At 44.2% G+C, this 26,908-nt stretch overlaps 2 protein-coding genes across 2 annotated transcripts in view; one reads left to right on the top strand and one right to left on the bottom strand.

Annotated features, from left to right (window-relative positions):
• LOC143817404 (sialidase-3-like) overlaps positions 1–24,647 on the top strand; it is a 107,908-nt gene extending 83,261 nt beyond the window's left edge. Inside the window, exon 3 of the mRNA XM_077298796.1 lies at positions 24,004–24,647. Coding sequence (XP_077154911.1) covers positions 24,004–24,072 — 69 coding nt within the window. The 3' untranslated portion in view covers positions 24,073–24,647. The remainder of the gene's footprint in view (positions 1–24,003) is intronic.
• LOC143818616 (uncharacterized) lies at positions 1,006–6,697 on the bottom strand. The gene is made up of 6 exons (XM_077299871.1): positions 6,564–6,697; positions 5,584–5,740; positions 5,145–5,269; positions 4,929–5,063; positions 4,361–4,432; positions 1,006–3,033 (listed from the first exon to the last, which is right to left on the bottom strand). The coding sequence occupies exon 6, from the start codon at positions 3,013–3,015 to the stop codon at positions 1,288–1,290; it is 1,728 nt and encodes a 575-aa protein (XP_077155986.1). The 5' UTR covers positions 3,016–3,033; positions 4,361–4,432; positions 4,929–5,063; positions 5,145–5,269; positions 5,584–5,740; positions 6,564–6,697; the 3' UTR covers positions 1,006–1,287.
• Positions 24,648–26,908: the final 2,261 nt, after the last annotated feature.

Genomic DNA, 26,908 nt, shown 5'->3' on the forward strand with positions numbered 1-26,908 from the left:
TCCCTACAAATTCAGGTGACCCTTTAAGCCAGATAAATAATGGAGAGGCGTCAATTATGACACCTATCCATTATTAATACAATAGTGTGAAATGGTTAAGAAAACACACACACATTATTACAAAGTATTTTAATGAAATAAAGACACATGTTGTAATATTTTATTATACTGGTAATGCAGCTGAAGACCATCGTCCTGAAACAAAGTTAAAAAAACAAACAACAATATTCCATACCGTCCGTCGTTATGTCCCACGATGTAAATCCATATGAACTCGAGCGTGGGAACTTTTCCAAGGCTCCAGTTCATGAGGACATCCAGCAGAGGGCACCTCACCGCAACTCAAGGTAACTACAGATCACCCTGCTTTCTATTCAGTACCCGGGGTTTTACAGGCACGAGCGAGTGCATTAGCACAGCTCCTGGCTGTAAAATGATTTAACCCCTTCAGATGGATTTACTTCGTGGGACATAACGACGGAAGGTATGGAATATTGTTGTTTTTTATTTTTCCTTTGTTACAGAACGAGGGTCTTCAGGTGGATTACCAGTCTAATAAAATATTACAGCACCGTGTGTCTTTATTTCATTAAAGGACTTTGTAATAATGTCTGTGTGTTTTCTTAACCATTTTGTACTATTGGATTAATAATGGATAGGTGTCATAATTGATGCCTCTCCATTATTAATCTGGGGTGGCTGGGGGCAGATGTTTTTAGCCAGGGGGGGCCAATAACCATGGACCCTCTCCTGGCTATTAATATCTGCCCTCAGTCACTGGCTTTACCACTCTGGAGGAGTGCCAATTTTTTCTGCCATTTAACCCTTTATTTTACAAGTTACAGAGCCCAAATTTTGCACATACACACTACTAACATTAGTACTGTGGAATATGCAAAAAAAAGGGATATGAGATGGTTTACTGTATGTAATCATGTCTCATATCCTGTCGGGTTTGTGAAGGAGAAATGAAAAGCCGGCAATTGAATTATCGGCTTTTCACATATCTCGCGCTGAATTAAATATAAATACAGTATATATATATGTGTGTCTCAATGACATATATATATATATATATATATATATATATATATAGACTGTACGGATGCCATACGGATTACATACGGAGGATGCCATGTGCAAAATACGCTGACACACCCTGCCTACGGAGGACATAGGATCACTATTTTGGGAACATTTCTGCGTATTACGGCTGTAATAAACGGACCGTATTTACATACGCTGAGTGTGACGCCGGCCTTAGTGTGACATCTGGTGATAGATGCTTCACACTGAAGTCTCGTAGAATATCACTTCCACTCTTACCACTTTTTCCTTCATTACGTTACTCCGTGTTCCAACTTTCATTACTTTCACAGTTTTGATGCTCTTCCACTTGGTGCCCAGGATGTCAATGGCACGGTTACTTGCCTCCTGCACCTTTGGACTATGTGTCTGAGAATCGAGTCTCCTCAACCCTTTAAACACGTCCCATAAGGCTAGACGATGGAGTTCTTCATAGGGTAAAGCGTCTCTTATCAAGGTGAGGTGTTTCATGACAGCGTCCACCTCGTCTGCCATATACAGCATCATATATTCAGTGCTGTGGATCATCATGTTCACCAGAAGGGCAGGTTCCTTTTGCCCGAGATGTTGATATATTTTGCAGGCTTTTTCGCCATCAGCACATAACAGCTCTTGTGCGTTCTTACATCCGATGTAAGGTAGACAATGCAACAAGGCTGCAGTACCCGATGCCTTATCCTGCTGGTCTTTGCTGTGGAACTTTATCAGTAACACAGGTAGGCATGTCCTGACGTGGTGGCTGAAGTCTCTCTTGTCCCTGTTGCAGTTCTTGGCGAGATCTGCAAATAGTGAAGTGGAGAATGTCCGGACCTGCGGGTTTTCGTCGTTTAGAAAACTAGTACAAAGATCGACAATTCTCTCAAATTTGCTGCCTAGTTTTGATCTTTTCAGCAGGGTGATAAACTTTGACATGGCTTTTAAGCTTTCGATGATCACTTTTAGCTTCCGATGGCTATTTAGTTTACTGTAAAGGCAGCGATAGATGCGGTCTTCCAGTTGATGCACCTGTCTTGGTGCACCTTTACAGGCATTTCCCATAGCTTCTATGGCAAGACAGACCTCAAGCTCGTCCGAGCTGTCCATCTTTGAATCCAATAATAACATTAAATCTCTTGCCAATTTCTCCTCCAGGAGCTCAGGATGGAGTAACAGCTCCGAGAAGAACATGACACTGACGAGTCTGCTCTTTCTGAGAGCAGATGTCATTGCTATAAGCAGGTAATGGATGACCTTTCTCCTTTCCTCATCAGTTAAGACACAGGTAATGTAACGGCACATGGCGGCCTGGGTTGTGTCTGTGTCATGGAGGATATCAGCGTCATCCAGATGATTTATGAACCCATAGCTAGGGTGCAGAAGATGATAATAAAAATCAGAGCTGTCGGGTGGTCCAGCTTCATGTTGTGCAGGTGTAATCAGGTCATCCACGGTCAGTGTATTCTGCGCTGCACTTCTCTCTTTCCAATCTGTGATGGTTTTCTTGGAAATCAGATCCAGTGTTTTCCGCGCACTGCTCTGTGGATGCTCCTCATCGATTTTGAAGCGCTCCAAGACGTCGTCGGAGCGATATACAGCAATATTGGCCAAGAGCGTCATAGCGGCACCAGTTATTCCCTGATGTCTCTCACTTTCTGCTTTCAGCATGTGTTGATAGGTCTTATCAATGAGCTCATTAGTCAGAAAGATGTCAGCGTCCGCTCTGGTAGATGTTATGGCTGACAGGAACAGGAGGGCATTCCCCAAATCCTGTCCATCCAGATCATGCAGATGATTTATTAGCATGCTGGTCGTGGTCTTCATTCTTCCAAACTCATATGATTTGACAATGCCTGGAATAGTGTCCTTCAGGAGTGGGACAGCGAGCAGGTCCAACACGGCCAGCAGGTCTTTATACTGATCGCTGGATGCCATGCCGGAATGCATCATCATATAATCAGAAGACGGAATCTGAGAACAATGGAAAATGATGTTAGAGGAAACGTCATGGAAATGATCAGTGGAATTAATGCTCATCATAATTAACAGTAAATTAGTTCTACAGTATAAATATAAACACAATTATATTTCACATTACAGATGTTTTCTGATTTTAGCTCAAATTTCAGTAATTTTTTACACTGATGTGTAATGGCGGAAGGAACAATAAAATGTCCCAGGGCTCGGATGAACAGAATCTGCTGCCTTCATCTACATCTGCGGAGGATGCAGCCACCGCCATATTGGAAACCTAGGGATGCTGTGGGCTTTATTTACATACAGTGGCTTGCAAAAGTATTCACCCCTCTTGGCTTTTTAAGCATTTTGTTACATTACAGCCTGTGTGTAAACATTCCTGTGGTCTGATTAGTGTGTGATAGATCAGCACTAAATAGTCTAAGTTACTGAAGTGAGAAAACTATCGGCATAAATGACACTTCTGGGATGAAATCATGAACAATTGTCCGGTGCATATGTATTCACCACTTTTGCTATGAGGCCCTCAGCCTTTTTATGCCATTACACGTCACTTTGTAGCATTTCTGAAGTCGGAGCTCAGAGCAGACGCCTCCTGTAATGTTGGTTTTCGGCAGGATCCCTACAAGGACACTAATGCCGGTACCGAGGGCCGTTCACCTCCTCATGGGAGGACTCCACAGAACTTACTGGCCCTAATTATATGGAAAGAACAAGCTGCACATTGTAATTAGACATCAGACCCGTCAGTAGTTACTGATCTGCAGTTTATCACTTTTTGGTGAATCTACGGAAAATCCATCAAAATGATGAGCTCATTGCTTTGTATTAGCTGAATAATCCGGCAAATTCAGCCTCTCATTAATTGTCACCATAGCTGCTCCTGTTGGGAATATCATAGATCGTCTCTGACCCTTTATCTCCTTCCCAACATGGGACATACCGGTACATCCAATATTCAGTGTGTGAAAGGCGCTCCCTCTCTCACCCCATTGGCACTCCCATGACACGATCGCGGGGAGCCGATGGTACTTATGGCAGCCAGAGGTCAAATAATGACATGATGCAGATGTAAAGTAGACATGTGCAGGGGCCCACATAGAAATCATGGGGCCCCATAGAAAAAGCCTGAATAGGCACTTTTATCACCCTCAAAAAAAATCCCAAAACAATTGACCGTTGCTGTTAAATCCAGGCGAGCATGTATTAGTTATAGGCCAAACATTGTATACGTAAGAGATTGTCCGGAAATACAAGACAATGTACATTTTATAGCGAGGCTTTGATGTTTCTTCTCATTTGAATAAAATAAAACACTTACATCCAAGATATATTCCTTGTAACCGTCAGATAAGTAGTACGGCAAGATGGGAAGGTAAAGCCGGAGGACAACCTGAGACCGCAAAACATATAGAAAGTATTCACTTTACATGGGAACTGAACCGACGACACATTGTATAAATCAATAGTATAAGTGAGTATAAGACACTGTGTGATATATCTTATCAGAGAAATTAGCTTCATTCTACTCTTATCAGTCAGTTCTTCCCCTCCCCTGTCTCCTGAGGAAGCACAGAAACATTGTCCGGCCGGATTCTAGCAGGTACATTAGCTTATACCAGAGCTGGATTCACAGCTGCAATGCTCAGTACTGATATATAATTTCCTCCATGGCTCTGTGCTACCTAAGGTAAGAGGTAAAATACTTTTTGTGTGGGAGACACCGATTCAAAGACAAATGCAATTTAGAGAGAGTGACTGTAGGGTGAAAACTGGAGAATGATACAAAATACCATACAAGCCATATAATGGGCGGAAATGGCGCTATTCCTCACATCATGTTCACACATTGCAACTTAGGCTTAAATGTTACATAAAAGTATCGTTACCTTCTAACTACTTTACTCTTCTTGTAAATCCAAGAAATGTGATGTCACTAGTAGTGCTACAGAATTCAGCTGGGATCTTAGTAATCGACAGGGATCTTCTTGTCAAGATTTCAGCTCTGTAGTCGTTTATCAACCCTAAAAGGAACAATAGATCGGTCAGATTTTATTCTTTTATTTTTAGGCAGGAAATGTTTGTTATGACCTCAGAATACTTACAGTAATATCTGGTGAATTCCCGATGGAAATAAGATTCCTAATCCAGAACAAAGTTTACACTTGGAGTTTTCAACGCTCAACAAGTAAAACTTTGAGAACCTTCCAGCAGTAGAGAATTATTCCACCTGTAGTATAAGGAACAGATGAGTTTTTACCATGTTATTTCCCAGTTCTGTGTGTAGAGCCCGCCCGGGTCGGACTGGCCATGGGCGTGGGGAGCAGTGAATATTCATTTCTCTTTAGCCGCAGCAGTCGGCTCCGTCCTCCTGTCACCTGCTGCTCCACCGCTGCTGCCCCCAGTGTGCACCGCATTAATAATAATAATCTTCACATAGCACTAACATATTTCGCAGCATTTTACAGTTTGCCGTGGTCCGGCCTCCCCCCCTTATCTAATTAGTGTAAGAAGATGGACCCCGGCGGCAGCCATTATACTCACTCTACAGATGTCCGGCTCTGCGGGTCCTGTGCACGCTGATGTTCTCTTCTCAGCTTATGTAGGTGGTGACTGACGTCCCCTCTGTGGTCCTGGACCAGACAGCCAGGAGCTGACGTCCCCTCTGTGGTCCTGGACCAGACAGAGTCAGGAGGGAGATCTGAAGGGGAGAAGATAACATTGGAGCCATATTACACAGTGCTATAATCCCTGGTGCAGCCCCCCTGCCCCATACAGGTAGAGCGCTGGCTGCCATTATTATTACTACTATTTATTAATAAAGGAAATCTCCCCTCGTCCCCCTAGCCGGGGGTCTGCAGAAGACCCCCATACCTGTCTTTGGGAATCTCCTGTACCGGTTTGGCAAGAAAAAAAATCTAATTATAACGCCAAAATTATGTTTTTTAGCCTCCGCAACATTGTGATAAAATTCAATTAGAGGCGATCTAAATATTTTGGGTATGAGCACACGTTGCTGATTTGACGCTTGTACAGAACCATGTAAACGTATGGAAAAAAAATCCGCAGTGCACATGCTGCGGAAAAAAACGCATGGAAACGCAGCAGTTTATTTTCTGCAACATGTCAATTCTTTGTGTGGATTCCGCAGCGGGTTACAACTGTTCCATAATAGTAATCCGCAGGTGTAAAACCGCACAAAAACCGCAGTAAATCCAAGGGTAATCCACAGTGCAGTTTACCTGCGGATTTTGCAAAAACAGTACGGAAAAATCCGCCCACCAATCCGCAATGTGTGCACATAGCCTAAATCTACCCCAAAATGGTATCACTAAAAACATCAGCTCAGGGCGAAAACAATAATCCATCACCCAGCCCCAAATCACGAAAAATGAAAACGTTATGGATCTCAGAAAATGGCGACGAACACAAAAACTTTTTTTCATGCAAATTTCATGAAAACATGAAAAAATAATGAGATGAAAGCTTCTAGTTTCATAAATAACAACACAAAATAGATTTACCTCCAGATGTAGAAGTCCTCAGTCAGTGATCTTCAGCAAAATCCAGAAGTATTAATTCGCTAATACAGAAGTATTCCTCTAATCGCTAATCTCACAAAGAGAAGATCTAGGTAAGTGTTGTCAGCAGACAGACATATACCAAGTCTGAGCCAGTGAGATGGAACCGAGGGTTTTTAAGGTTCCGCTCTATTGTGACATCATCACTCACCTGTGTGACATCACTGCCCGCTTCCATATATGGTAAGTGATGATGTCACAATGCAGCGGAATAACCGATACTTTTTCTCTCACTATCTGCCCCTTATAAAGCAGCTGATAATGATGGAGGCACAAATAGGGACGAATGAAATAAAATCCTGGCAGTTTTCCAGGTAATAGATGACGGCCGGTGGTTACAGAGGTTTGGCTGAGCGTTTCCCATTTCCAGTTCTCATCATATGACATTATAACACACTCCATCTTTTCTGACACTTTCCTTTATCTTCTCATTCTCTCTATAAAGATACATTGAACTATATAATCTGATGCTCAGGATAAAGTCTTCAAGCATTTGGTGTCATTATTGGATTTTCTCACATTTCCACTGATAGGGGGCAGTGTTCTGGGAATTGTCATCATCTGATTCCAGGCTGCCGTTCTAATTGCCCCCACTCCCTCACGCCCCTACATAAAAATATACACATAATATATATTTATACACAATACACACACACACATACATATTCAGCAATGCCCCAACCTTCATAATCCAGGGGAAGGAGGTGTTATGACAAATAAACAGTATTTATGTTCCTAGTGAAGCCCCTTAGTGTCCTCACCAATACCCCTTTTATGGCCATTATAAAACATGTTTACAAAAATGCCCCTACCCCCCACACACTGATTATGATATCCCCCACAGTGAATCCTCCCCCACAGAGTCACCGCACGCTTACAATATGATGTCCCAACAGTGAATCCTCCCCCACAGTCACCCCACGCTTACAATATGATGTCCCCACAGTGATTCCTCCCCCACAGTCACCCCACGCTTACAATATGATGTCCCCACAATGATTCCTCCCCCACAGTCACCCCACGCTTACAATATGATGTCCCCACAGTGATTCCTCCCCCACAGTCACCCCACGCTTACAATATGATGTCCCCACAGTGAATCCTTCCCCACAGTCACCCCACGCTTACAATATGATGTCGCCACAATGAATCCTTCCCCACAGTCACCCCACGCTTACAATATGTTGTCCCCACAGTGAATCCTCCCCCACAGAGTCACTCCATGCTTACAATATGATGTCCCCACAGTGAATCCTCCCCCACAGTCACCCCACGCTTACAATATGATGTCCCCACAGTGAATCCTTCCCCACAGTCACCCCACGCTTACAATATGATGTCGCCACAATGAATCCTTCCCCACAGTCACCCCACGCTTACAATATGATGTCCCCATAGTGATTCCTCCTCCACAGTCACCCCACGCTTACAATATGATATCCCCACAATGAATCCTTCCCCACAGTCACCGCACGCTTACAATATGATGTCCCCACAGTGAATCCTCCCCCACAGAGTCACCCCACGCTTACAATATGTTGTCCCCACAGTGAATCCTCCCCCACAGAGTCACCCCACGTTTACAATATGATGTCCCCACAGTGAATCCTCCCCCACAGTCACCCCACGCTTACAATATGATATCCCCCACAGTGATTCCTCCCCCACAGTCACTCCATGCTTACAATATGATGTCCCCACAGTGATTCCTCCCCCACAGTCACTCCATGCTTACAATATGATGTCCCTACAGTGAATCCTCCCCACAGAGTCACCCCACGCTTACAATATGATGTCCCCACAGTGATTCCTCCCCCACAGTCATACCACGCTTACAATATGATGTCCCCACAGTGCCATCAACAAAGTATAATATCGCCATAGCTTGATGCCCCTATAGTGTCCCCCATAGTATGATATCATCATGGTCACCTTCCACACACATAAACAGTATCATGGCCTCTACACAGAATGATGGCCTGTCTTCATGATGACCCCTCACAGTATAATGGCCCTCATTTAGTATGGTGAATCCAACAGCCCACTCTCAATATGAAGACCCCACAGCCCCCTACTCAATATCAGGGCCCCCACACAGAATGAAGCACCCCAGAGCCCTTCACACAATATAAGGGCTCCACTGCCACGCACTCAGTATGATTGCCCCACAACCCATCACACTTTATGGTGGCCCCACACAGCACCTCACACAGTAAAGAGGTCCCCATAGCCCTTCACACAGTATGATGGCTCCCCACAGCCACTCACACATTTTGATAGCCCTCACTGCCGCTCACACAGTATAATAGCCCCCATATCTCCCCACTCAGTATAATGGCCCACTCAGCATGAGGGCCCCCATCAGTCTCCCATTTTAGTGTAATGGCCCAGTCTAATATGTGTGGGGATATGTGAACCACTATACTGTGTGGGGCCATCATAAAGTGTGAAGTGATGAGGGGGCCATCATACCGATAGGGTGTGTGTGTGGGGGCCATTATATTGAGTGGGAAGCAGTGGGGCCCTTATACTGTGTGGGTGACTGGCGCACACCCTACTCAGGCCCTTGGGTGACAGATTCCCATTGGGCCTCTCTTCAGTTCTATGTTTCCTTCTTGTCTCCCAGGAGCTCTAAAATGATTAATCTTACAAACGTGATGCAGCACGCCATATCTCACCTTCTCATTTTCTTTAAATTATTTTTATTAATTTTATAGGGAAGGGTTACAATACACACATAAGGAAATATACATAGAAATAGTATATGTGACAAGAAGAACATGAGGAAAAAGTTAGGGAGAAACAGAATACAGATAGGAGGGACATAGGAACATATAAAAGCATACACATAAAAGGTCAACTGAAGCTATTGCCCCTTAGATGGAACCTCTGGCGGAAGATTCCCTATAATGAGGCAGATGGAGGCACTGTGGACCCCATACGACCTGTGATCTGGCGGTGTCTGTCTTTTTAGGATTGCATAAAAGTGCCGTCAGCCAGTTTTGTGCACTTCTGAAAAAGACACCGCTGAACAGAGGCCAGACGGAGTCCAGAGTAACTTCTGCCTCATAGTGAATGGATCCCTCGGGGGTTTCATCTGAATCACGTCACTCAGAGACTTAGATGGAAACCCTGATATAAGTGCTGTAACAACTCTGCTGGCATCACGGCATGGCCTCTCATCTCTCACACTATCTTACTGCTCCAGGCCATGATGTGGTTTCTGTTTCTCGTCAGCTCCATATTCTGTGTCTCTGCTCTCTGCATGCTTCCTGGCTGTGTACATAGGGGGGCGGCACCTGAACTCTCTGGTTCTTATAGGAATCAGGTGCATCTGTCTAATCTGTTCCTGACCAATTGCCAGGAGGCCTCCAGTATTTAGTGCAGCTCCACCCAGTGGACTGGGCCTGTGCAATGTGTTAGCTCAGTTTGTGTTTAGCTTCTGAGTTTGCCAGAAGCTAAACACAAACAGAGTTTGCAGAGAGCAGAGACACAGAATATGGAGCTGGCGAGAAACAGAAACCACATCATGGCCTGGAGCAGTGGGTAAGATAGTGTGGTAGATGAGAGGACATGCCGTGATGCCAGCAGAGTTGTAACATGTGCTCAGCGTAGAGCGCCGGATAAATGTGATCCCAAAATGTTCCCAATAAAAGCTTCAACCTGATCCACAAAAAAAGCAAGTCCTCTCTCAGGTCGGTCATCTGTTAATGGAAATATAGGGGGCTTCCACGTTACTGGTAGCACAAAGGCTCTGGAAAAGCGAAATGGCTCCTCACCCAGCAAAAGAAATTCAGCAAATTCTCCACTGTCAAATCCAAATGCCCCCTACCTTCTGAGCCCCACAGTGTACCTAAACCACATATTGTATCCACGTTCGGCATTTCTGAATTTGTTGCCACCTCTGTGGACTGTACTGGGTGTGATGTTGAGGTGGAGGAAGAGGAGGCGAGGCCACTTGAAGCTGCACTTGCCATCCACTCGAGCACATGCTCTTTCTGGGCCTCATCAACAAGGCGTACCGCTGTGCATCTGCCATAGAAAGGTAGTGGAGTAGCCCGTCCTGTAACAGAAGTTGTCAGATGTCTTTGCATAGGACGTGATGTTGCTTCACTAGAGCTTTCACAAACATTATCACCTACCTCACGTACACCTTGAACAACAAGGCTATTTCCCCTTCCACCACGGCCTCACTTTTTTCCAGGCATGTTTGTTGCTCAGATAGTGTGGTAGGAGCACAGTATTAGCAACAAAAATTAGATTTTAAACTCTGCACCACCTCTGCAAACAGCTGAACTTCAGCGACCGTAAATTCCAAGGTGAAATATGGCGTGCTGTATCGTGTTAGTCACAGAAGAAAGAATTGTTTGAGTGTGGATGAGGCCTGTATGACAAAGAAGTTATGCTACAAAGAATTTGATAGTCAGATGTCCTGTACTGTGTGAAGCTAGGAACACAATAATTATTTGGTGGCCTCTGGATCAGGCCTCTATAACACACTAGACGCTACAAACTATTTTAAAGTCAAGAAGGTAACAATCAGGGTTGTCATATGTTGGAGAAGAACGGAACGGGACACTTTATACCAAGAAGAGGTCAATGATAGGACACATTACTCCAGGAAGGAGCCGAAGATGTGAAACATTACTCCAGGAAGGGGACCATGATGGAGAACATTATCTCGGGAAAGCGCACAGGACCAGGAAGAATCACATTACCCCAAGACCACATTATCCCAGGATGAGACCCATTACCCCAAAAAAGGGACCAGGGGAGGGCACATTTTCCCAGGAAAGGGCTCAGGATGAGACACATTACACCAGGAAGGGGACCAGGATGGGGTATATTATTCCAGGAAGGGGACCAGGATGGGGTATATTATTCCAGGAAGGAGGCCAAGATGGGGCACGTTATTACTGGAAGGGGCCCAGGATGGGAGATGGTATTACACAAAGAGGCCAGAATGGGGATATTATTAAATGTGAGGGGGAACATGTATGTCTTCATAAGATCTAGAATGCAACAAAGGCCTATACATCTGACCAACATGTAGTTGGGGGCCCAGGTTCAAATTTTGCTAATTTGCTGATAGCATCCTCTCCCAACATCCCCCCACCAAAAAAAAACTCTTTCCCCCTCCTTTGATCTCATTGTAAGAATCTTTCCCATCCCCTAATTATGTTGTTATCAGGGACTTATAATGAATGTGTGGGGGTGGTGGAGAGACAGGGACACAGGACAGGGACTAAGGCTATGTCCTCAAGTTCTGGATTTGGAGCAGAAAATTCTGCCTTGTGCAGGCCTACAATTTTGTCCCTGGTGTCTTTAGACAGCTCTTTGGTCTTGGCCATGGTGGAGAGGCTGGAGTGTGATTGAGTGTGTGGACAGGTGTCTTTTATACAGGTAACGAGTTGAAACAGGTACAATTAATACAGGAATGAGTGCAAAGAAAGAGGCTTTTTAAGGAAAAACTAATAGGTTTGTGAGAGCCTGAATTCTTGCTGGATGGTAGGTGATCAAATACTAATTTCCTGCAGTAAAATGCAATTTAATTATTTAAACATCATACAGTGTGATTTTGTTTTGTTTTTTATTTTTAGGTTCTGTCTCTAACATTTGAAATATTCCTATGTTAAAAATTACAGACCTCCAGATGGAACCTCCATGTATTAGTATACATAATGAGAGGAGACTACTAATAGGGAACATTAGTGTACATAATGAGAGAATACTACATAATAGGGGACATTAGTATATATAATGAGAGGGCACTATGTAATAGGGGACATTAGTATATATAATGAGAGGGCACTATGTAATGGGGCATTAGTATACATAATGAGAGGGCACTATGTAATAGGGGACATTAGTATACATAATGAGAGGGCACTATCTAATAGGGGACATTAGTATATATAATGAGAGGGCACTATGTAATGGGGGCATTAGTATATATAATGAGAGGGCACTATATAATGGGGGCATTAGTATACATAATGAGAGGGCACTATGTAATGGGGGCATTAGTATACATAATGAGAGGGCACTATATAATGGGGGCATTAGTATACATAATGAGAGGGCACTATGTAATGGGGGCATTAGTATATATAATGAGAGGGCACTATATAATGGGGGCATTAGTATACATAATGAGAGGGCACTATGTAATGGGGGCATTAGTATACATAATGAGAGGGCACTATATAATGGGGGCATTAGTATACATAATGAGAGGGCACTATGTAATGGGGGCATTAGTATATATAATGAGAGGGCACTATGTAATAGGGGGCATTAGTATATATAATGAGAGGGCACTATGTAATGGGGGCATTAGTATACATAATGAGAGGGCACTATGTAATGGGGCATTAGTATATATAATGAGAGGGCACTATGCAATGGGGGCATTAGTATATATAATGAGAGGGCACTATGTAATGGGGGCATTAGTATATATAATGAGAGGGCACTATGCAATGGGGGCATTAGTATATATAATGAGAGGGCACTATGTAATGGGGGCATTAGTATATATAATGAGAGGGCACTATGTAATGGGGGCATTAGTATATATAATGAGAGGGCACTATGTAATGGGGGATATTAGTATACATAATGAGAGGGCACTATGTAATGGGGGCATTAGTATATATAATGAGAGGGCACTATGTAATAGGGGACATTAGTATACATAATGAGAGGGCACTATGTAATGGGGGCATTAGTATATATAATGAGAGGGCACTATGTAATAGGGGACATTAGTATATATAATGAGAGGGCACTATGTAATGGGAGCATTAGTATATATAATGAGAGGGCACTATGTAATGGGGGCATTAGTATATATAATGAGAGGGCACTATGTAATAGAGGGCATTAGTATATATAATGAGAGGGCACTATGTAATAGGGGACATTAGTATATATAATGAGAGGGCACTATGTAATGGGGGCATTAGTATACATAATGAGAGGGCACTATGTAATGGGGGCATTAGTATATATAATGAGAGGGCACTATGTAATGGGGGCATTAGTATATATAATGAGAGGGCACTATGTAATGGGGGCATTAGTATATATAATGAGAGGGCACAATGTAATAGGGGGCATTAGTATATATAATGAGAGGGCACTATGTAATAGGGGGCATTAGTATATATAATGAGAGGGCACTATGTAATGGGGGCATTAGTATATATAATGAGAGGGCACAATGTAATAGGGGGCATTAGTATATATAATGAGAGGGCACTATGTAATGGGGGCATTAGTATATATAATGAGAGGGCACAATGTAATAGGGGGCATTAGTATATATAATGAGAGGGCACTATGTAATAGGGGACATTAGTATATATAATGAGAGGGCACAATGTAATAGGGGACATTAGTATACATAATGAGAGGGCACTATGTAATAGGGGACATTAGTATATATAATGAGAGGGCACTATGTAATGGGGGCATTAGTATATATAATGAGAGGGCACTATGTAATGGGGGCATTAGTATATATAATGAGAGGGCACTATGTAATGGGGGCATTAGTATATATAATGAGAGGGCACAATGTAATAGGGGGCATTAGTATATATAATGAGAGGGCACTATGTAATAGGGGGCATTAGTATATATAATGAGAGGGCACTATGTAATGGGGGCATTAGTATACATAATGAGAGGGCACTATGTAATGGGGGCATTAGTATATATAATGAGAGGGCACTATGTAATGGGGGCATTAGTATATATAATGAGAGGGCACTATGTAATGGAGGCATTAGTATACATAATGAGAGGGCACTATGTAATGGGGGCATTAGTATATATAATGAGAGGGCACTATGTAATGGGGGCATTAGTATACATAATGAGAGGGCACTATGTAATGGGGGCATTAGTATATATAATGAGAGGGCACTATGTAATAGGGGGCATTAGTATATATAATGAGAGGGCACTATGTAATGGGGATATTAGTATACATAATAAGAGGGCACTATGTAATGGGGGCATTAGTATATATAATGAGAGGGCACTATGTAATGGGGCATTAGTATACATAATGAGAGGGCACTATGTAATGGGGGCATTAGTATACATAATAAGAGGGCACTATGTAATGGGGGCATTAGTATATATAATGAGAGGGCACTATGTAATAGGGGGCATTAGTATATATAATGAGAGGGCACTATGTAATAGGGGACATTAGTATACATAATGAGAGGGCACTATGTAATGGGGGACATTAGTATATATAATGAGAGGGCACTATGTAATAGGGGACATTAGTATACATAATGAGAGGGCACTATGTAATGGGGGCATTAGTATATATAATGAGAGGGCACTATGTAATGGGGGCATTAGTATATATAATGAGAGGGCACTATGTAATGGGGGCATTAGTATAAATAATGAGAGGGCACTATGTAATGGGGGCATTAGTATACATAATGAGAGGGCACTATGTAATAGGGGACATTAGTATACATAATGAGAGGGCACTATGTAATAGGGGACATTAGTATACATAATGAGAGGGCACTATGTAATGGGGCATTAGTATATATAATGAGAGGGCACTATGTAATGGGGGCATTAGTATATATAATGAGAGGGCACTATGTAATGGGGGCATTAGTATATATAATGAGAGGGCACTATGCAATGGGGGCATTAGTATACATGAGAGGGCACTATGTAATAGGGGATATTAGTATACATGAAAGGGCACTATGTGATGGGCGTTAGTATACATATTGAGAGGTGACTATGTATAGGGGACATTAGTGTACATAATGAGACTATGTAATAGGGGACAGTATTATACATAGCTAGATTGTGGCCCGATTCTAACGCATCGGGTATTCTAGAATATGCATGTCCCCGTAGTATATGGACAATGATGATTCCAGAATTCGCGGCAGACTGTGCCCGTCGCTGATTGGTCGAGGCAACCTTTATGACATCATCGTCGCCATGGCAACCATTATGACATCTACGTCGATACTGTGCCCGTCGCTGATTGGTCGAGGCCCAGGCGGCCTCAACCAATCAGAGACGCGGGATTTCCAGGACAGACAGAAAAACCCTTAGACAATTATATATATAGATGAGGGCACTGTGTAATAGGGGACAGTAGTATACATAATGAGAGGGCACTATGTAATAGGGGACAGTAGTATACATAATGAGAGGGCACTGTAATAGGGGACAGTAGTATACATAATGAGAGGGCACGATGTAATAGGGGACAATAGTATACATAATGAGAGGGCACTATGTAATAGGGGACAATAGTATACATATTGAAAGGGCACTATGTAATAGGGGACAATAGTATACATAATGAGAGGGCAATGTGTAATAGGGGACAATAGTACACATAATGAGAGACGACTATGTAATATGTACATTACATATAATCTGCAGCTTAGACCCCATAAAGGAAGGGGGCTCAAACACATTTCATGCACAGGGGCCTCAAGCTGTCAGTGTCTGCCTCTGACCCTCTGCGCCTCTTTATTATAATAATGCTCATGAACATGGGTGTACATAGAAATAACAGGCGTCCTATAGTAAAAGTCCTATGATATCATAGTCAAAGAAGGGCATATCTCGCAACTTTTTAAGAAAGGGATAAGGATATAAATTGCAGCACTTACAGTCATTTTGCTCCTACTAAAGCCCCTAAGTTTCCTCACCCACTATAATACCCCTTTCATGACCCCATAGAGTGTTATCCCCCAATCTGTATGATAGCCCCACAAACCCCACTCAGCCGAGGTTGTGAGTGCCGGATTCTGCATCTGATCCTCATACTTCACACTGGATAAATCGAGATGTGTAGAAAGTTTAGTTTCCATATCTCTGTCAGTTGCAGACCAATAACCTGCCTATCCATCCTGTGGTTTCTGCGACTCTTCCTTCGTGGTGTTGTAATGTGAATGCGGAGGAGTGGACATGCGCCACAATCTCCTCCTGACAGTAGGCATTACTGGGTCTGCAGGGGCCGCAGCGAACATTGATTCTGCCTTCTCTTCATATTGATATTTCATTATTATTGAAGTGTTATTTTTCTCCTCCAATTCCTCACCGCTCTGTTGGTCTCTGCCCGGATCAGCAGTGATCAACCACTTTTAGTTTTTAGAAACTAGAAAATATGTTCAGCAAGACGTTTCTACCTAGAAAGACACGTGCTCCTTCTTGTGCACATTTACACATAAGGACTGGTGATGAGCGAACGTGCTGGCATAAGGCCTTATCCGAGCACGCTCCTGTGCTCCCCGAGTGTCTCCGGCTCGAATACTGTGTACGAGTCCCCGCAGCTGCATGTCACACGACTGCGCCACACCACATGCGGGATTTCCTGTCTGTTAGGCCATCACTGCTGTGTTTCGGCTGTCGAGCAGCAGAGAGACTTGCAGCCGCGAGGACTCAAACATATTTTTCGAGTGCATCTAATAAGGACCCAATGGAGTCTGCCTGGTTTTCTTCATGGTGTCCCATTTTACCAGCAAATTGTGGGTTTTTTTGGCCGTGAAGGAGACGCCGGATGGATCCTCTGACGTAGATCTTAACAGAATCTTTCATCGTGATGAATGAGACACAACATGACTTATACACAAACCTTTATTAAATGGAAATAAAAAAAGAATTAAATAGAACGCTGAATGAGGTAGAATCCGCTTCAAAGGGATATCCAGGACTTAAGGGGTTTTGCTATGTGGCTAAGAACCTACTGACAGGAAGTTGCTGACTATCTGCCTGCTCGGTAACGACCTGGTCCGTTCGGACACCTCTATGTCATTAACCCCTTCCCGACCTGTGACACAGCGTATGCATCATGAAAGTCGGTGCCAATCCAACCTGTGACGCATATGCTGTGTCACAGAATGATCGCGTCCCTGCAGATCGGGTGAAAGGGTTAACTCCAATTTCACCCGACCTACAGGGACAGGGGGAGTGCTACTTCAGCCCAGGGGGGGTGGCTTCGCCCCCCCGTGGCTACGATCGCTCTGATTGGCTGTTTCACTTTCAACAGCCAATCAGAGCAATCTGTAATATTTCACCTATGAAAATTGGTGAAATATTACAATCCAGCCATGGCCGATGCTGCAATAGCATCTGCCATGGCTGGAGACCCTGATCTGACCCCACCACCGACTGACGGCAGCGATCTGCAGCCGCCGTCAGTGTTCAGCTCCCCCCCGGTCTTGTCCTGAGCGCCTTCCTCTCCCCTCCTCCCCTCCCCCGTCCTCCCCTCCGCCCCCCCGCTGTCCGATCGCACCCCCCCCATACTTACCTAGTCCCGGTGTCCCACCCGCTGTCCTCGGTCTTCTCGCACGGGCGCCGCCATCTTGGAAAATGGCGGGCACATGCGCAGTGCGCCCGCCGAATCTGCCTGCCGGCAGATTCATTCCCTGTACATTTTGATTGCTGTGATAGGTTCTATTACAGCGATCAAAATAAAAAAAAATAGTAAATAACCCCCCCCCTTATCACCCCCATAGGTAGGGACAATAATAAAATATAGAAAATATATTTATTTTTGTTTTTCCATTAGGGTTAGGGGTAGGGTTAGGGGTAGGGTTAGGGTTGCACTTAGGGCTAGGGTTGCACTTAGGGCTAGGGTTGCACTAAGGGCTAGGGTTGCACTTAGGGCTAGGGTTGCACTTAGGGATAGGGTTGCACTTAGGGTTGCACTTAGGGATACGGTTGCAATTAGGGATAGGGTTGCACTTAGGGTTGCACTTAGGGACAGGGTTGCACTTAGGGATAGGGTTGCACTTAGGGTTGCACTTAGGGTTAAGGTTGCACTTAGGGTTGCACTTAGGGTTAAGGTTGCACTTAGGGTTAGGGTTGCACTTAGGGCTAGAGTTGCACTTAGGGTTGCACTTAGGGTTAGGGTTGCACTTAGGGATAGGGTTGCACTTAGGGCTGCACTTAGGGATAGGGTTGCACTTAGGGATAGGGTTGCACTTAGGGTTGCACTTGGGGATAGGGTTGTACTTGGGGATAGGGTTGCACTTGGGGATAGGGTTGCACTTGGGGATAGGGTTGCATTTAGGGTTGCACTTAGGGCTAGGGTTGCACTTAGGGTTGCACTTAGGGTTATGGTTGCACTTAGGGCTAGGGTTGCACTTAGGGCTAGGGTTAGAATTAGGGTTAGAATTAGGGTTAGGGTTACAATTAGGGCTAGGGTTGGAATTAGGGTTAGAATTAGGCTATGTGCACACGGTGCGGATTTGGCTGCGGATCCACAGCGGATTGGTCGCTGCGGATTCGTAGCAGTTCCATCACGTTTACAGTACCACGTATACCTATGGAAAACCAAATCCGCTGTGCCCATGGTGCGGAAAATACAGCGCAGAAACACTAATGATTGGAACTAATTTTCCATGCAAAAAGCCAAATGGCATGCCTTCCCTTCCTAGCCCTGCCGTGCGCCCAAACAGTGGTTTATCCCCATATATGGGGTATCGGCGCACTCAGAAGAAACTGGACAACAACATTTGGGGTCCAATTTCTCCTGTCACCCTTGGGAAAATAAAAAATTCCGGGCAAAAAAAATCATTTTTGAGGAAAGAAAAATTATTTTTTATTTTCACGGCTCTGCGTTATAAACTTCTGTGAAGCACCTGGGGGCTTAAAGTGCTCACTATGCATCTATATAAGTTCCTTGGGGGGTCTAGTTTACAAAATGGGGTCACTTGTGGGGGAACTCCAATGTTTAGGCACACAGAGGCTCTCCAAACGCGACATGGTGTCCGCTAACGATTGGAGCTAATTTTCCATTCAAAAAGTCAAATGGCGCGCCTTCCCTTCCGAGCCTTGCCGTGCGCCCAAACAGTGGTTTACCCCCACGTATGAGGTATCGGCGCACTCAGGAGAAATTGCCCAACAAATTTTAGGATCAATTTTATCCTGTTGCCCATGTGAAAATGAAAAAATTGAGGCTAAAAGACATTTTTTTGTGGAAAAAAAAGTACTTTTTCATTTTTACGGATCAATTTGTGAAGCACCTGAGGGTTTAAAGTGCTCACTATGCATCTAGATAAGTTCCTTGGGGGGTCTAGTTTATAAAATGGGGTCACTTGTGGGGGAACTCCAATGTTTAGGCACACAGGGGCTCTCAAAACGCGACATGGTGTCCGCTAACGATGGAGATAATTTTTCATTCAAAAAGTCAAATGGTACTCCTTCCCTTCCAAGCCTTACCATGTGCCCAAACAGTGGTTTACCCCCACATGTGAGGTATTGGTGTACTCAGGAGAAATTGCCCAACAAATTTTAGGATCAATTTTAGCCTGTTGCCCATGTGAAAATGAAAAAATTGAGGCTAAAAGACATTTTTTGTGGAAAAAAAAGTACTTTTTCATTTTTATGGATCAATTTGTGAAGCACCTGAGGGTTTAAAGTGCTCACTATGCATCTGGATAAGTTCCTTGGGGGGTCTAGTTTCCAAAATGGGGTCACTTGTGGGGGAGCTCCAATGTTTAGGCACACAGGGGCTCTCAAAACGCGACATGGTGTCCGCTAACGATGGAGATAATTTTTCATTCAAAAAGTCAAATGGTGCTCCTTCCCTTCCGAGCCTTACCATGTGCCCAAACAGTGGTTTACCCCCACATGTGAGGTATCGGTGTACTCAGGAGGAATTGCCCAACAAATTTTAGGATCCATTTTATCCTGTTGCCCATGTGAAAATGAAAAAATTGAGGCAAAAGAATTTTTTTGTGAAAAAAAAGTACTTTTTCATTTTTATGGATCAATTTGTGAAGCACCTGGGGGTTTAAAGTGCTCACTTTGCATCTATATAAGTTCCTTGGGCGGTCTAGTTTCCAAAATGGGGTCACTTGTGGGGGAGCTCCAATGTTTAGGCACACGGGGGTCTCCAAACGCGACATGGTGTCCGCTAAAGATTGGTGCCAATTTTTCATTCAAAAAGTCAAATGGCGCTCCTTCCCTTCCGAGCCCTGCTGTGCACCCAAACAGTGGTTTACCCCCACATATGAGGTATCAGCATACTCAGGATAAATTGGACAACAACGTTCGTGGTTCAGTTTCTCCTTTTACCCTTGGGAAAATAAAAAAATTGTTGCTAAAAGATCATTTTTGTGACTAAAAAGTTAAATGTTCATTTTTTCCTTCCATGTTGCTTCTGCTGCTGTGAAACACCTGAAGGGTTAATAAACTTATTGAATGTGGTTTTGAGCACCTTGAGGGGTGCAGTTTTTAGAATGGTGTCACTTTTGGGTATTTTCAGCCATATAGAACCCTCAAACTGACTTCAAATGTGAGGTGGTCCCTAAAAAAAATGGTTTTGTAAATTTTGTTGTAAAAATGAGAAATCACTGGTCAAATTTTAACCCTTATAACTTCCTAGCAAAAAATAATTTTGTTTCCAAAATTGTGCTGATGTAAAGTAGACATGTGGGAAATGTTATTTATTAACTATTTTGTGTCACATAACTCTCTGGTTTAACAGAATAAAAATTAAAAATCTGAAAATTGCGAAATTTTCAAAATTTTCGCCAAATTTCCGTTTTTTTTCACAAATAAACTCAGAAATTATCGACCTAAATTTACCACTAACATGAAGCCCAATATGTCACGAAAAAACAATATCAGAACCGCTAGGATCTGTTGAAGTGTTCCTGAGTTATTACCTCATAAAGGGACACTGGTCAGAATTTCAAAAAACGGCCAGGTCATTAAGGTCAAAATAGGCTGGGTCATGAAGGGGTTAAACAGGGGGAAGGATTCCTCCTCTGAGGCAGAGGATAAGGGGAATGGGAAAAAGAAAACCATCTAACTCAATCACCAATGATGGTGGTATTATTATTATTATTTATTTATATAGCACCATTGATTCCATGGTGCTGTACATGAGAAGGGGTTACATACAAATTACAGATATCACTTACAGTAAGCAAACTATAGCAATTACAGACTTGTACAGAGGGGCGAGGACCCTGCCCTTGTGGGCTTACATTCTACAGGATGGTGGGGATGGAGACAGTAGGTTGAGAGTTGTAGGAGCTCCGGTGTTGGTGAGGCAGTAGCTTCGGTAGCGGTAAGGAGGCAGCAGGGTCAGTGCAGGCTGTAGGCTTTCCTGAAGAGGTTGGTTTTCAGGTTCTGTCTGTAGGATCCGAACGTGGTTCATATTCGGACATGTTGGGGCAAAGAATTCCAGAGGATGGGGGATATTCGGGAGAAGTCTTGGAGGCTATTGGGTGAGGAGCAAATAAGTGTGGAGGAGAGAAGGAGGTCTTGGGAGGACCAGAGATTACGTGAGGGAAGATATCGGGAGATTAGTTCAGAGATATATGGAGGAGACAGGTTATGGATGGCTTTGTAGGTCAGTGTTAGTAATATGAACTGGATACGCTGAGGGAATGGGAGCCAGTGAAGAGATTTGTAGAGGGGGGAAGCGGAGGAGTAGCAAGGAGAGAGATGAATTAGTCGGGCAGCAGAGTTAAGGATGGACTGGAGAGGTGCAAGGGTGTTAGCAGGGAAGCCACAGAAAAGGATGTTGCAGTAGTCAAGGCGGGAGATGATGAGGGCATGCACAAGCATTTTAGTAGATTGACGGTTGAGGAAAGGACGGATTCTGGAGATATTTTGAGCTGGAGGCGACAGGAGGTGGAAAGAGCTTGGATGTGTGGTTTGAAGGACAGGGCAGAGTCAAGGGTTACTTCAAGGCAGCGGACTTCCGGTATGGGTGAAAGCGTGATGTCGTTAATTGCGATAGATAGGTCAGGTAAGGAAGATCTATGAGATGGAGGAAAGATGATGAGTTTAGATTTCTCCACATTGAGTTTGAGGAAGCGAGAGGAGAAGGAGGATATGGCTGATAGACACTCCGGGATTCTGGACAGCAGAGAGGTGACGTCTGGGCCAGAAAGGTAGATCTGAGTGTCATCAGCATAAAGGTGGTACTGGAATCCATGACACTTTATGAGTTGTCCCAGGCCGAGTGTATAGATTGAGAAGAGTAGGGGTCCTAGAACAGAGCTTTGGGGGACTCCAACAGAGAGAGGGTGGGATGAGGAGGTAGTGTGGGAGTGGGAGACACTGAATGTGTGGTTGGAAAGGTATGAGGAGATCCAGGATAGGGCGAGGTCTTTGATTTCAAAGGAAGGATCTGTAGTAGGAGGCAGTGGTCAACTGTATCGAAAGCAGAGGACAGGTCTAGAAGGAGGAGTACAGAGTATTGTCTGTTAGCTTTGGCTGTAAGTAGGTCGTTAGTGATTTTGGTCAGAGCTGTCTCAGTTGAGTGATGGGGCGGAAACCAGATTGTAGATTGTCAAAGAGCAAGTTAGATGAGAGGTGGGAGGAAAGTTCAGCGTTGACGTGCTGCTCCAGAAGTTTGGAAGTGAATGGGAGCAGCGATATTGGGCGATAGCTGCACATAGCTGTTGGATCGAGGGTTGGCTTTTTAAGGATAGGTGTGATTGTGGCATGTTTGAAAGCAGAAGGGAAGGTGCCAGAAGTTAGTGAGAGGTTGGAGATGTAGGTTAGGGATGGGATAAGAGTGGTGGTGAGGTTGGGGAGGAGGTGGGATGGGGTCGAGCGCACAGGTGGTGAGGTGCGATCTGGAGAGGAGACAAATAAGCCCCCCTTCAGTGATGTTGGATAGGGAGGTTATGGGGTTTTGGTAGCCACTCCGTTGACGCTGGCGTTCATTAATGTCGCCAGCATAAAGTCAAATACAGCTAGATTTGCGGCCTTTGATTTTCTCAGCTGGGTTGAAGCTGACATTTTCGTTTTGCAAGAGACCAGGCTGCCAAACATGGCAGACATGTTTAAAGCTAAGAGGGAGTGGAGACTCGGGCCCTCCTATTGGTTTCTTGCGGCTGAGCCGTATAGCGGAGTGGCGGTCCTTTTTACCACACCGGTGTAATGCTGACGGGGTATTGAGTTAGAAATGGGGAGGTGCTTGATCTTAGATGTCCTCATGAAGGGACAAGAGCTCCGGCTCATTAACATCTATGGTCCCCAATCTATATAGGACTGGAAGTGTCTCTTTATGAGGATCAAGCCCTACCTTTTTACAAGTTGGCAGGTTGTCTTTGGAGGACACTTCAATACTGTCATGAGCCACGAGATACAGGAGGTTCCAGAGACAAGATGACTTATGATAGTGTTGCCCTTAATAGTATAACTAGTGAGGCTCGCCTGGTGGATGTCCACATTCGGCACACCCCAGGCCACGAGGGGTTCACCTATCATAGAGGTAACTGTAGGTCTAAGATAGACAGGTTTTATTTAAAGGAGGAAGCTGTCTCTTCATCAGTGTCTGTTGTTGAGGTGGAGTTCTCCGACCACTGTTTAATTTTATTTTCTCTGAATGTTACAGAGACCCTCCAGATGGGAAGAGGCTTTTGGAGGCTCAATTCATCTCTCTTGGAACAAGCGGATAAGATAGTCCTTTGAGAATTTTCTTCAGAGCCAGGTACCTGTCAGGACTCTGAACATTTTTTCTTGCCTTTTGTGCATTACTGCCCTTTTCCAAGATGGCGTCTTTGGTCTCATGTGCACTGTGTCTTCCTGCTATGAAACTCCACCCCAGCCTTCAGTCTGTGCTAGAGTATTCTGCCTTGCATCCAGCTCCTGACCTCTGGTGACTCCCTGGCTATATACCTGCTCCTGTGAACCTGTGTGGTGATCCTGCTACTCTGCTCTGAGTTCCTGCTGCATACACCAGTTTCCAGTAATCCTCCTTCATCTGCTGCTCGTTTACTTCCATCTGCATTTGCTGGACATGTAAGCTGTTGCTGCTCTGCAAAAACCTGAGACTGTTACCCAGGCCTCCCTGGTTGTGCTAAGATATTATTTGCACTGCCTTATAACCATATCTATCTGTGTTTGGACTAAGACAAGGACTTATTAGTGTCAAATATCCTCAAGAATAACTCTACTTCATGGACTTTCTACGTGATTGCATTTTCCTCTCAAGTTCCCTATAGACTGCTAAGCTGTGTTTAATATTTACACCAAGTGTTGTGGACTTGAGTTTCTCTCAGCACCTGTTTGAATCACCGTGTGATAATATAGACTTTACCACTTATAAACCTGTGTCCTGTAGTTGTCTTGTTCCACGCAAAGAGTCTCCCGAGTTATCCCCTATAATTATTACAGTACCCTTACTGGATCTTTGTAGTAGTAAGTCAGAGTGGTGGGAGATGTTCAAGGAAAGGATGGCGAGATTCTTCCGCCAGCTCTCGAGGCTCAGGAGTCTGAGCAGGTACCCCCTGTATCAGGGTCTGAGGAGGAAACTCGAGCATCTTGTCTCAACTGGAGGTAGCCGCGTGTTGTGAACTCTATTTTTGGGCTCCCTCTGGTGGTCACAAGTGGTACTGTGTGAGTGCTGTCTTTGGGCTCCCTCTGGTGGCTCTTTGTGTCTTTCTGCAGGTTGTGGCTGGGATCAGCTGTTTTTTTCTCTACCTTTGCTGCAGTCTGTCCAGCTTCTCTCATCCCCTTAATCTCTGGGTGGTTTTGAGTTCAGCTGCAGACATGGATATTCAGAGTCTGACTTCTAGTGTGGATCATCTTGCTGCAAGGGTGCAAAGCATTCAGGATTTCGTTGTTCATAGCCCTATGTCAGAACCAAAAATACCTATTCCTGAGTTGTTTTCTGGAGATAGATCTAGGTTTCTGAATTTTAAGAATAATTGTAAATTATTTCTATCTTTGAGACCTCATTCCTCTGGTGATTCCGCTCAGCAAGTTAAAATTGTTATCTCCTTGTTACGTGGCGACCCTCAAGATTGGGCTTTCTCTCTGGTGCCAGGAGATCCTGCATTGCTGAATGTGGATGCGTTTTTTCTGGCGCTTGGACGGCTTTATGAGGAACCTAATCTTGAGAACCAGGCAGAAAAGGCTTTGCTGGCCCTCTCTCAAGGTCAGAATGAAGCAGAGGTGCATTGTCAAAGATTTAGGAAATGGTCGGTGCTTACTCAATGGAATGAGTGTGCCCTGGCTGCAAATTTCAGAGAAGGTCTTTCGGAAGCCATTAAGAATGTTATGGTGGGGTTCCCCACGCCTGCAAGTCTGAATGACTCAATGGCTTTGGCCATTCAGATTGATCGGCGTTTGCGGGAGCGCAAATCTGCGCATCCTCTGGCGGTGTTTTCTGAACAGAGACCTGAGTCTATGCAATGTGACAGAATTCTGACCAGAATTGAGCGGCAAAGTCATAGACGTCAAAATGGGTTGTGCTTTTACTGTGGTGATTCTACTCATGTTATCTCAGCATGCTCTAAACGCTTAAAAAAAATCGCTAAACCTGTCACCATTGGTACTATACAGCCTAAATTCATTTTGTCTGTTACTTTAATTTGTTCTTTGTCATCCTACTGGGTTATGGCTTTTGTGGATTCAGGTGCTGCCCTGAATCTGATGGATTTGTCGTTTGCCAGGCGCTGTGGTTTTGTCCTGGAGCCTTTGGAATTCCCTATTCCACTGAGGGGAATTGATGCTACACCATTGGCTGAGAATAAGCCTCAATATTGGACTCAAGTGACCATGTGCATGACTCCTGTACATCAGGAGGTGATTCGCTTTCTTGTGCTGCATAATTTGCATGATGTTGTCGTTTTGGGTCTGCCATGGCTGCAGGCCCATAATCCAGTTCTGGATTGGAAAGCTATGTCAGTGTCAAGTTGGGGTTGCCAGGGGATTCATGGCGATGCTCCTCTGGTGTCAATTGCTTCTTCCACTCCTTCTGAGGTCCCTGAGTTTTTGTCGGACTACCAGGATGTATTTGATGAGCCCAGATCCGGTGCCCTGCCTCCTCATAGGGATTGTGATTGTGCTATAAATTTGATTCCTGGTAGTAAGTTCCCTAAGGGACGACTTTATAATTTGTCTGTACCAGAACATGCCGCGATGCGGAGTTATATAAAGGAGTCTTTGGAGAAGGGACATATTCGTCCATCCTCCTCCCCTCTTGGTGCAGGATTCTTTTTTGTGGCCAAGAAGGATGGTTCTCTGAGACCTTGTATAGATTATTGTCTTCTAAATAAAATCATGGTCAAATTTCAGTATCCTTTGCCATTGTTGTCTGATCTGTTTGCTCGGATTAAGGGGTCCAGTTGGTTCACCAAGATAGATCTTCGTGGTGCGTATAACCTTGTGCGTATTAAGCAGGGGGACGAATGGAAAACAGCATTTAATACGCCTGAAGGCCATTTTGAGTACTTGGTGATGCCTTTTGGACTCTCTAATGCTCCTTCTGTGTTTCAGTCCTTCATGCATGACAT

Source organism: Ranitomeya variabilis, chromosome 3 (genome assembly GCF_051348905.1).
Source record: "Ranitomeya variabilis isolate aRanVar5 chromosome 3, aRanVar5.hap1, whole genome shotgun sequence".
NCBI lineage: Eukaryota > Metazoa > Chordata > Amphibia > Anura > Dendrobatidae > Ranitomeya > Ranitomeya variabilis.

Bases quoted from the DNA above. Each gene is read 5' to 3' on its own strand.
- LOC143818616 (XM_077299871.1), bottom strand. From the start codon at position 3,015: ATGATGATGCATTCCGGCATGGCATCCAGCGATCAGTATAAAGACCTG.